We start from the raw sequence: 11,207 nt of genomic DNA on the forward strand, positions 1-11,207 counted from the left end.
ACCACAAGCAGACAGACTCACGGGGCTTCATGGTTGTGGCATTGGCGGAAGGGCTGGCAGGCCCAGTGCCAGCCCGATTGTAGGCCCTCACGGTCACATGGTACTTGGTATTGGGGTGCAGGCCAGTGACCCGGGCACTAATGTCCAGCCCTGCTGTCCTCACTCGGTCGGCTGCTGCTTCTTTGTCCCCAGCTTTCCAGTAGCGAATCTGAAAAGGGCAGGGTTCCCTGAGGGTCAGCAGTCAAGCCCAGGATTTCAGAGCTGCCCTGCCCCACTGACACACACATTCTGTTCCTCTCCTATTCACCCTGGTCCTTGTAACTCAGTCTGGAGTCTCAGAACCTGGATACTAGATTACCACACCCAGAGAGAACAGCCACATTGGTGTGAGTCTTGCTGTCTCTCGGTATCCAGTCCAAGGAAGGTGCACGGGCCCAACCTAGGGATGGCCTAGGAACCCACCCTCCTCCCATTAACTCAGGGGCTACTATGGGAATTCTGCTACACTATGAAATGCATATTTACACTTGTAAAGTAGCACCCTGGCGCCCAGCAAGCTGCCAATGGCTGCCCAGTAAATACAGAACCACTGTAATGGTAATCATAATAGTAAGAAAGCTAAATATTCTTCCAAATCAAGGGCAGAATTTGGAATCATCTCACTGTGGCTTGACTAAGCTATCCTGCTCAAATCTAGAGCTTACTCCACTGGAATGATTTACAACTAGTAGGCTGGCCTGGTGATTCTCCCTCAGGCAGTACCATTTCTTGATCTTTCTTTCCTTTCCTTCCTTCCCTCCCTCCCTCCCTCCCTCCCTTCCTTCCTTCCTTCCTTCCCTCCCTCACTTCCTCCTTCCTTCCTCTTTCTTTCTCTCTCTCTTCCCCTCCCCTCCCTCCCTTCCTTTTCTTCTCTTTCTTCCTTTCCTTTCCCCTTTTCCTCTCCTCTCCCCTTTTCCCCTCTCCCCTCTTCTCCTCTCCTCTCTACCTCACTTTGTTGCCCACAGTAGAGTACTGTGGCATTATAGCTCACAGCAACCTCAGATTGGGCTCAAGCAATTCTCTTGCCCCAGCCGCTCAAGTAGCTGGGACTACGGGCGCCAGCCAGAACTTCTGGCTATTTTTTTAGAGATGGGCGTCTTGCTCTTGCTCAAGCTGGTCTTGAACTCCTGAGCTCAGGCAATCTATCCACCTTAGCCTCCCAGAGTGCTGGGATTACAGGCACAAGCCACTATACCCCACCTTTTCTCTTTCTCTTGTTCCCTCTTGCTTTTCACCTACTCCACTGGTACCCCCATATGGAGTCATCAGTGGGCTCAGACTTCCCCAGGGACAGGACAGTTGTCTATATGTGGAGGGACTGTCTTCTGTGCATCCAGAGGAGGCCAGGCCAAATGGACTCTGACATGAAGAGCAGGCCATGCTGCCTCCCAGACCCACTCCTCCCCTTGGCCTCCCAGCTCCAGTGCTAGGTCCACCCAGCCAGGCCTTTCCTATAAGGCTGTCCCTAGGACTGTCTTCCATAGTGGGCATCAGCGTGGCTCTTAGTGAGGTTTGCACCCACGGTGCTGCACAGACTGGGCGCTCAGTTGGAGGGTGAGTGTACAAGGGATTCCAGAGAAATGACTAGTGGGCTGTCAGTTGCTCCCCACCTGGCCTTGAAGGCCCCTTTCTCTCCCAGCCCCAGGGAAGTGCTCACCTCATACCCTAAGAGGATGCCATTCATGTCCTGCTGCACGGGCTCCCACGTCACGTTCATTTCTGAGGATGAGACCCCCTTGGCCCAGACCTTGGTGGGGGCCACCCTGGGCTCTGGGGACCAATACAGAAAAGATTTCGACTCCCAGGGCCTCCCTGTGTCCTATGAGAAGCCCACAACTGGGATTGCCTTTGCTTAGGAGTTTGGGAGATAACCCAGGGCCAGTATGAAAGCCAAGTGGGAGCCCCCAGAGATTCCTCAGGGTCCCTTTCTTTTCCCAGAGACCCTCCCTCCTCCTTCCTCTGGGCCTGAGGGGAGACAGGGCTAGCAAGGGCCAGAGTATGGCTGATGACTGAGAACACAGTTCTCTTTCCCACCTCCTGCTGGGAGTTAAGCTGAGGATGGGAGGATGAGCAGCATTCTCTCCACCCTACACTCCTATGGACAGGTGGCTGGGCTGGGGGCAGGTGGTGGCCCCGACGGCAACCCACCTTCTTCAGCCGAGTACACAAGTGCAGTGAGGCTCTCGGGCCCATCCCCGCGGCGGTTGTAGCTGCGGATCTTGACCTCGAAGGGTGTGTAAGGCCGGATGCTCTCGTTGCTATAGACGAAGTACTGGGCATCAGCGCCAGGCACCCGGGCGGTCTGCCAGTGAGTGCTGCCCTGCCTGCGGAAGGACAGCAGGTAGCCGAAGCCGTCTCCGTTCTGGTACTCCCGTGCCATGGGCTGGGGGGCAAGAGTGTGGCATGGGCAAGGGGCCGTGGTGCATTTCCCTGCCCATCCTCTGGTCCCACCCAACCTTCACCACAAGTGGAGGCCCCGGGACGCCTGTGCCTGCAGTGTTTTGATCCACAGTGGATCTGTGTGAGGGGCTGCAGGTGCAGGGTGTAGAAGAGGCAGTTGTCTGCTTTTGAGTCAGAACTGTGCAATGCTCCTTTCTGCTCACTGCTCAAGTGAGAGATGAGTTAGGACGGGAGGAAGAGGAGGGGTCGTGTCCCTGCCCCCTTACCGTCCAGTTGACGATGAGTTCTCCAGGGGCTCCACCTCCTCCGCTGAGTCCTGAGGGTGCTACTGAGGGGGCTGTTGGGCACCAAGAGACATAGATATGGCTTGTTAACGGGCCACAAGGGAATAAAAGCCCCAAGCCTGTGCTTGTAGATCATGCCCCTTCAAATGGGCCCTGGTTTTCTCCTTTAACACTCCTTCTGGGTTTGGGCTCTGGAGATCAAATCCCACCTCTGCCACCTGCTAGCTGTGTTTCCTGGGGCAAGTTACTTAACCTTTCTGAGCCTCTGATTCTCCTCTCTGTGAGGATAATCAAGTTTCTCTCAAAGGCCGTAATGAGAATGAAATTTTAAACAAGAATGTGGTTGGTATATAGTAGATGTTCCCACGTGATCATCATCATCCTCACTCCCTATCAGCTTAAACTGAATCACAGAGAACAACTCATTTACTTTAAATTAAGGGGAACAAATAACCTAGAACTGCAATTAATGCAAAAAAAAAAACCCCAAAAACCCAAATAAATGAAAAACACAGTTCCAGGGTGTTTTATTACTATTTTTCTTTTTGTGGCAGATTTAATTTCCTAATTGTCTCTAGTATTAAACAAGGCTGAACATGAATCTATTTCATCAGCTCATGCAGCTTGGTAGGGAGTAACTTGGCTGAGGATCAAAATATTTCTACAGAGAATCTAGCAAATTGGAGACTTTTCACTTGGTTCTGATGACAGTATCTTAGGGTCTTGTAACTTGCAAGGGGTACTTAAACACAGTGGCCATTTGATCTATGAGGTGGGCATTATTATTGTTCTTTTCAGGGCGGAACCACTAAGGCCTAGAACACTTAATTAACTTGCCTAAGGTCACACAGCTAATATGTGGCATAGTTGGAATTTGAACCCAGCTCTTCTGAGGCCCATCACCTTTCCTTTGCATCACAGCTGTCTGGGACATGAAAATAAAGGAGTCCCCTCCCTACCTCACATTTGACTCTTAGTCTAAAAAGTTCAGGATCAGGCGGCGCCTGTGGGTCAGTGGGTAGGGCGCCAGCCCCATATACTGAGGGTGGCAGGTTTGAACCTGGCCCTGGCCAAAAAAAATAGCTAGGCGTTGTGACAGGTGCCTATAGTCCCAGCTACTTGGGAGGCTGAGGCAAGAGCCGGCTTAGCATATAGGAGAACATGTTTAAGGGTGACAAGACATCCAGTGTGGCAGGTCTGGGCATTGCTGGAGGGAAGGCAGAGTCCTAATTCTATGCTGCACGTCCTAGGATCCCAGGGTTCCCAGCCCAGGCCCTGCAAATGGCTCAGCGGGTGGGGAGGAGCCTTTCAGCAGATGCTGACTGGGACCTGCACCTTGTCCCTCTCTCAAGATCTCCTTCCTCCTTTTCTTCCCTACTCAGGTTCTGACAAACTTGTCTTTCACTCGAGGACATGGGCTCAGTGGGCTGATTATTAATTTCTCCTACTCCCAAAGAAACCATCTAAAGAAGGGCTTGGAAATGCTGCTTACTTGGCCCCTGCACACACCCCACACACACATGCACACACATACACATCTTCCACATCAACTGATTTCTGCAGCTCATGTACTTCCAGGAAGACATCTGGCCACCACCTTATGGTCCTAGGTAGGGTCCAGTCCAAGCTCTGCCAGTGTGATCTTTCCCTTCTCCAAACTGTTTTTTCCCATTTTTAAAAATTAAAAGAATTACACGCAGTTGTAAGGCTGCCCAGTTTTTAAATGAGGAATTTGGACTGGATAGTTTCTCCACGCAGTGGCCCTGGGCCCAGCTTGGTGTTCCTTTCCAGTCTGTTCTGTTAGAGTTGAAGCTTGGCAAGAAGGGTTGGGAATCAGCATAACTGAAGCTGGTCTGGGAGGGTTCCTATAACAGGGCCCAGGGTCTCTGCCCTGATAATTATTCTTTGGGACACCCAGGTCTCTGACCTGCCTCCTTGGTCCGGATCTTGCTGGAGGGCCCACTGGGCTCGCCAGTGCCCAGGATGTTGCTGGCTAAGACCCGGAACTCATAGTCCATCCAGGGCGTAAGGCCCAGCACCTGGGCAGTCTCAGCGTTGCCCTCAATGTTCGCAGGATCTGCAACCAGGGAGTTAGTGTTTCAGCATCTGTTTGTTCATCCTGATGTAGAGGGCAGGCCCTGGAGCCGAATCCCACTTTGTATCCAGCCCTCACGTGGTACCTGCCATATACTAAGCTCTCAGTACCTCTTTCAGAAATGACTAAAAAACGAGTCAACTCCCCTGTGTTGCTGCCTGTATCAATGCTCTGTGTACCCCTACAGCCCCACAGATATTTTCATTGCTCCAGTAATAATCCTACCAACTTTTCAAGGGTACAGGTTGAGCACCTGCTCATCCAGCTCTCTCCTATCTCTGTGTGACTGGTCCCCCCGCCTGCCTGAGTGCTCCCTGCTGGCAGAGGGCAAAGCTTGTCCTTCTTTGAAGCTCCAAGCTCAGCCCTGGCCCTCAAACCCAACCCCCAAACCCCTGACCCTTCCTGCCTCCAGCCAGGCCTTATCAGCAGTGACCCAGGCAGGGCCTCACACTTACTGGTCCGAACCTGCTTCCACTTCCCTGCAGGTGGAGTGCGAGCTTGCAGGGTGTACTTGGCAATGGGGCTATGGTTGTCAAAGCCACGGCTCCAGCTAAGTTGGATAGTGGTGTCACTGATGTCTCTCACCACCACACCTCCTGGGGGACCTGGCGGACCTACACCAGGAGATCAGAGCACAGTGGTTCAGAACCAGGCCAACCTTCTCTAGGCCAGGCTCGGGCTGGTGCAGTACTAAGACAGGGCAGCAGAGGGCACCACACACACCACAGGAGGGAAAGTGAGGCACCTATCTCCAGGTTGTGGGGCTCCCAGGGGCCCTTGAACAGAGGAGTGTATAGATTTCCCGGTGCTAGGCTTTGAAAACTTCTGGGTTCAGCAAAGTACTCTCATCATGTGGTTAGGAGTGAAGTTTTTCAGAGTTTAGCTTTGGAAGAAAAATATTCTACTCATTTAGGATCCATGAAGAACCACAGGGTACGTCCAGCTCAGTGGACTTTTGTTAGAAACTCTGGGCTCGGCGCCTATAGCTCAACCGGCTAAGGCGCCAGCCACGTACACCTAAGGTGGCGGGTTCGAATCCCCAGCCCGGACCTGCCAAACAACAATGACGGCTGCAACCAAAAAATTGCTGGGCGTTGTGGCGGGCGCCTGTGGTCCCAGCTACTTGGGAGGTGGAAGCAAGAGACTTGCTTGAGCCCAGGAGTTGGAGGTTGCTGTGAGCTGTAATGCCACGGCACTCTACCCAGGGGGACAGCTTGAGGCTCTGTCTCAAAAAAAAAAAAAAAGAAAGAAAGAAACTCTGCCCATGGCTTTCAGGGAGAAGAGGGGAGATTGAGAGAGCAGGTCAGATAGCCTCTACGGGGGTCGGGTGGGGTTAGAGGTGGGAAATCCCCGCACCTCGGACAAGGACCGTGGCTTCCTTGGACGCACTGTCCACCACCGTCTGGGCCATGCACGTGTACTTCCCACCATGGCGCAGCTGGGCGTTCAGGATGCTCAGATCCCCTACAGTCTCCTTCTGCACACGGAGGACAGCAGGTAAACAGGTCAGCAGAAGCAGCCCTGGCTGATACAGTGGGCCACGGGCCACAAGGCAGAGCTTGGGGGCCCTACTCTGTAACATCTGGTCACCCCTCTGCAGCTCAGTTCTCCTGTTTATTCAATGGGAGAGATCAGCTACTCTCCACCCAGTATCACTGGGGACTAAACAACACAGTTTGTTACAGAAGACTGTCGATAGTAGTCCAAGTTAACAATTACATTTGTGCTGGGGGGGCAGGCTAACAAGAACAGGAGTGGGTGGGAGTGATTCTTTCTGGTGCCCAGAGCTCCAGATTTGTCCCTATCCCTCTCCTAAATGCATGGTTCCTGGGTGGTATTCAGGAAGCAGGGTTATTAATCCAAGGATGAGCTTGCTAGGCCTGAGGGAGTAAGGAGAGGTTTTGGAATGGTGATGGCTAAGGACATCTGTCAATTTGGAAGGAGGGAGCAGCCATGGGCTCTCTGGCCTCAAGTCTCACCACATTAGCCCTCTGGTAGTGCCCCCCAGGCTTATCAAAGTCGATGGGGAAGTCATCCAGGGTCCAGGTGAAGGTGAGGTCCATGGTGGGGTCATGGGAGGCATGGCACTGTAGGGTCAGGTTGTCACCCAAGTTAATGTCAGCACTCGAGGGGGCTAGGGTGATCTTGGTTGCATCTGCCAAGAAAAATAAGGCCCCTGGGTGGGTGGGGGAAGAAGTAGACCCAGACAGGGCCGGCAGGGTAGGGTGAGAGGCTCTGTCCTAAGCCCTAGGAAAGAGAAGAAGTGGTGTGACCAGCACAAGTCCTGACCCCCAGCACCCATGAATGTGTGACAGGCAGAGAGGCATGACTGGACTCTAAATGGAAGCCAGCGGGTGGTCCCAAGTGATATTGCATCCTGGGGTAGCCTTGACACCAAACTTAGGAGCAATATGGAGACTTGGGAGCAGGATGGTGGGGAGGATGCCATCCTGAGCAGTGGAACCACTGATCTCACCAACCCACAGCCCTCACCGCGCACAGACAGGATCCCAGTGCTGTTGGCTTTGCCCATGAAGTTCTCTGCAAAGCAGGTGTATTTGCCTTCATCTGACCGACTGATGTTTCTTATGATCAACGTGCCATCTGGAGTTACAGTCACTCTGTAGCAAGGACAAAGCAGATCTGGCCAACTCCAGGACACACTGTAGTCACAGGAAGGAGACTAGCCTCCAAGGACGAGAAGGAGCAGCAACTGCCCAGGGTGGGGTACGGGTGCTACCTGCTGCTGTTGACCAAAATCTCAGTGCCTTTGCTCCAGAGCACCACAGCCTTCGGAGCAGCCCGGGGATGACAGGGGATAATGACCTCTCCACCACGGGCTGCAGGGATCAGCCGCCTCACAGGACTCAGCCTGAAGTCAGGGGCAAGTGCTGGAAGGAAAGGGGAGAGCCAAATCTAGTCACCCATGGAGTCACAACACACCCCATCACCCTAAATTAAGAGGTCACCTGGTCTACTCTCCAAGGCCAACCAATGAGTGACTCCAGGCAGCACCACTTGCAGAACACATCCAGAATTCATCCCTTTCTCATGCCTGCTGCCGTAGCTCTGGCCTAAGCCAAACCTCCTGCCTGGACTATCGACAGGCCCCCGGTTGGTCTTGTTTCTGTGCTTCCCTCCTACGATCTCTTCTCCACCCAGCAGCTGGGAATGTCTTTTTAAAGACTCATTATGCTCCACCCACCTGACCACTTTTTTGTCCTTTGAAATGACAAAGTCTTTTCCCGCCTCCAGCCCTTTGGTCTTGCTATCAATTTTGCCCGCAGTTCCTCCAGATCTTCACATGGCTGGCTCTGTCTTAACACTCACATCCCAAATCTGACTTCCTCCGAGAGAGCTTCTCCAGCCACCCAATCTAACTGGCCCTACCTTATCCCATCCCTCTCCTGGATTTTCTTTTCTTTTTTTTCTATCGAGACAGAGTTTCACTTTGTCACCCTTGGTAGAGTGCTGTGGCATCATAGCTCACAACAACCTCAAACTCTTGAGCTCAAGTGGTTCTCTTGCCTCAGCCTCCTAGGTAGCTGGAACTACAGGCACCCACCATCGGCTATTTTGTTATTGTAGCTGTCATTGTTGTTTGGCAGGCACCAGCTGGGTTCGAACCCACCAGCTCCAGTGTATGTGTCCGGTGCCCTAACCACTGAACTTGGGCACCGAGCCTGGATTTTCTTTATACTGTATTTTTTTTATGGCTATCTGAAATTACTTCATTACTTGATTGTGTTTTCTTTTTCCCTGTCCCTCTACTTGATTATAAACAACTGGAAGTCAGAGACCTGATCTTCCATGTTCATTCCTTAGGAGGTGTTGAGTAAATATTGGTTGAATGAACGAATAGGTCTTGGTTAAGGCTCACTCCAACTCGAAGAGGTAGGTATCACTGCATCCACTTGGATGAGGAAACAGGCTCAGCGAGCATTAACCGACATTTAGTGGGCACCTGTGATATGAGGGGCAGGCCTTTCTACTTCTTCCATATCATTTGCTCCTCACAATAGCTCAGGAGGGCAGGGCTGTTACGGCTCAGATTTTATCAATCAAGAAAGTGAGATGCAGAAACAAAGTAACTGGGCGGCGCCTGTGGCTCAAAGGAGTAAGGCACCGGCCCTATATACTGGAGGTGGCAGGTTCAAAGCTCAGCCCCTGCCAAAAACTGCAAAAAAAAAAGAAAAAAGAAACAAAGTAACTTGCTAAAGCTGACAGAGCTGAATGGACTGGGTTGAACACAGATCTCTGATTGATTTGGTTTTCACTGACTTTTGTCCCTTTTTTTCACTGCAGCAAACATTTATTTTGTTTGTGGCAGACATAGAACAAAGCAGAGACTCTGTCCTCGAGGAGCTCTCAAGCTAGTATCTCATCTCCTTTCTTACATCTCTGAGTTCTCCTGCTCAGAAGCCACTAGAAAACCAAGGAAAATTGCCTCTGTGTGTGTGTATATATATATAGCAATGCTTAAATTCAGAATTCCTAAAGCCCCCACCTGAGGTGTTCTCAGAGATGTCCCCTGCCTCCCTGGGGGCCCTTTACCTTGCACGGCCAGCTCGGCACTGGCATAGATGGTGCCATGCTTATTCTCTGCCACGCACTGGTACATGCCCGAGTCCTCCAGGCTCAGCTTGGAGAACCGCAGGTCTCCGGCCAACACTTCCACCCGGTTCTGTGCAAAAGAGCCAGGCCCAGGGCAGGGTGAGGGGATCAGGATCTCTGGAGGCCCAGGGAGGAGAGGCTGGCAGGGGTGGGCATGGTGGAGACTCAAGGCTGATGGCCCCTCAAGGATGCAATTCATTTGTCCAGTCCCATCTCAGGGCCACCTGACGTCTCAGGACTCAGAGATTACCCAGGCCTCTCTGAAGCTAAAGCATGAGCCACTCCCACCACATCATTTTTTCTGTAGCTGAATTGTGCCTGGATTCAGGTCTTTAGGCTCTTACAGGTTGGCCAATCTGTGACCATGTAACTCTGGGATGGCAGGAAGCTCCTAGGACCCCACTACGACACACTCAACAGCTACCAGAGGGGCTACCAGTGTTGTAGGGGAGGCTTTGGGGGATAAAGGGACCAGGTGCGCAGATGGTGGTGGTGACGTGTGAGAGGAAATCCCATGTCTCCTACCTGGGAGGCCAGAGGCTCCCCGTTCCGCAGCCAACGCACAGTGGGCCGGGGCTTGCCAGCAGCTGCGCAGCCCCAGTGGAGGTTGGAACCGATGTCAGCGTCAGTGTCAGAAATCACCTTGAGCCATTCGGGCTGAGCTGTGGGGAGCAAGGGAAAGAAAACCTGTGAACCAAGAGGGGTTCCAGCTCATTAAATAGAGGGTGAAATCAAGGCTGCAGTACCTATTGTGGGGAGCAGAGGGCGCCACCAGCATTCCGTAATGGAGAGGACCCGGGGAGGGAATGAGGAAGGAGGCGCCCGAAAGCGCTGGCATTCTGCGATTGTGCCAGGGGCCGTCTTAGTGACTTAAATCATTATAAAGACTTCCATGTGCTTTCTGCACCCCGGACTGACGCTGGGAGCTGGCACGAGCCGCCTCTCTTCCCACAGCCGTTGCAGCCCTGGGGCAGAAGGGCTCAAGCAAGGGACCTCCCAGCCTCCTCCCTGACTTTTAGGACTGTTTTCTCAGGGACCGGTGAGGTGGGGGCAGAGGGTATCCACTCTGTACCCTGCACGATGACGCGGCCCTGGACGGTGTCGCGGCCCTTGGAGTTCTCCGCCTCACATTCGTAGGTGCCCTCATCCTCAAAGCTGATGTTGGGGATCTGCAGGGTGGGCTCCGCGGTGGCCCACTGAGGGGACAAGGAGCCATCCACTTTGCGCCACTTGATCCGGGGGACAGGGCTGGCAGGGGAGACAAAGCCAGAGGGGCTGGGCTGGACTGTCATGCTCCTTCTGTGCCTGCAGCTCCTTGCACCCAGACTTCCAGGCCTTCCTGAGAAGCTGGCAGGTAGGTTTGGGGGGAGGGGTGCAGGGGGGCCCTGGGCCTGGGAATGAACAGAGGGAGAGGGGCCTGTTGGCCTATTCTCAAGCTCTTTCTCCAGGTAGACTTGGAGCACAAACTGGAAAGGGAAAGAGGCAGAGCTCCTCCAGCCCTCTCCCCTCCAATAGTTGTGACACCATTGAGGGAGGTATTCTGTGCAAACTGTGTCCTGAAGCCGGCTGCCCCTCCCCCTGCACTGGTCACCGTGTCTCTGGGTCTGCCTTCCTCTGCAGTAGCCTGTGACTTGGGTCCCCTTTCCCATCGTCTCAGCAGGGCCTTGCCTCTACTTTTCACAGGTTATTAGGTATCTGTGTACTAAAACGCACTGAGCTATCAGGACCAAATGATCTAAAGCAGTGGTTCTCAACCTGTGGGTCGCAACCCCTTT

The 11,207-nt window shown here is 53.0% G+C and overlaps 1 protein-coding gene across 1 annotated transcript in view; it reads right to left on the bottom strand.

Annotated features, from left to right (window-relative positions):
• CNTN2 (contactin 2) overlaps positions 1-11,207 on the bottom strand; it is a 21,479-nt gene that overhangs the window by 1,989 nt on the left and 8,283 nt on the right. The window contains exons 7-19 of the mRNA XM_003792330.1: positions 10,505-10,680; positions 9,958-10,094; positions 9,373-9,502; positions 7,559-7,709; positions 7,312-7,439; positions 6,798-6,973; positions 6,175-6,295; positions 5,274-5,432; positions 4,651-4,800; positions 2,706-2,776; positions 2,188-2,422; positions 1,697-1,809; positions 14-208 (exon numbers count right to left, since the gene is read on the bottom strand). Coding sequence (XP_003792378.1) covers positions 14-208; positions 1,697-1,809; positions 2,188-2,422; positions 2,706-2,776; positions 4,651-4,800; positions 5,274-5,432; positions 6,175-6,295; positions 6,798-6,973; positions 7,312-7,439; positions 7,559-7,709; positions 9,373-9,502; positions 9,958-10,094; positions 10,505-10,680 — 1,942 coding nt within the window. The remainder of the gene's footprint in view (positions 1-13; positions 209-1,696; positions 1,810-2,187; positions 2,423-2,705; positions 2,777-4,650; positions 4,801-5,273; positions 5,433-6,174; positions 6,296-6,797; positions 6,974-7,311; positions 7,440-7,558; positions 7,710-9,372; positions 9,503-9,957; positions 10,095-10,504; positions 10,681-11,207) is intronic.

This window comes from Otolemur garnettii, unplaced genomic scaffold (genome assembly GCF_000181295.1).
Source record: "Otolemur garnettii isolate 467f Iridium unplaced genomic scaffold, OtoGar3 scaffold00055, whole genome shotgun sequence".
In the NCBI taxonomy this organism is placed as follows: Eukaryota; Metazoa; Chordata; class Mammalia; order Primates; family Galagidae; genus Otolemur; species Otolemur garnettii.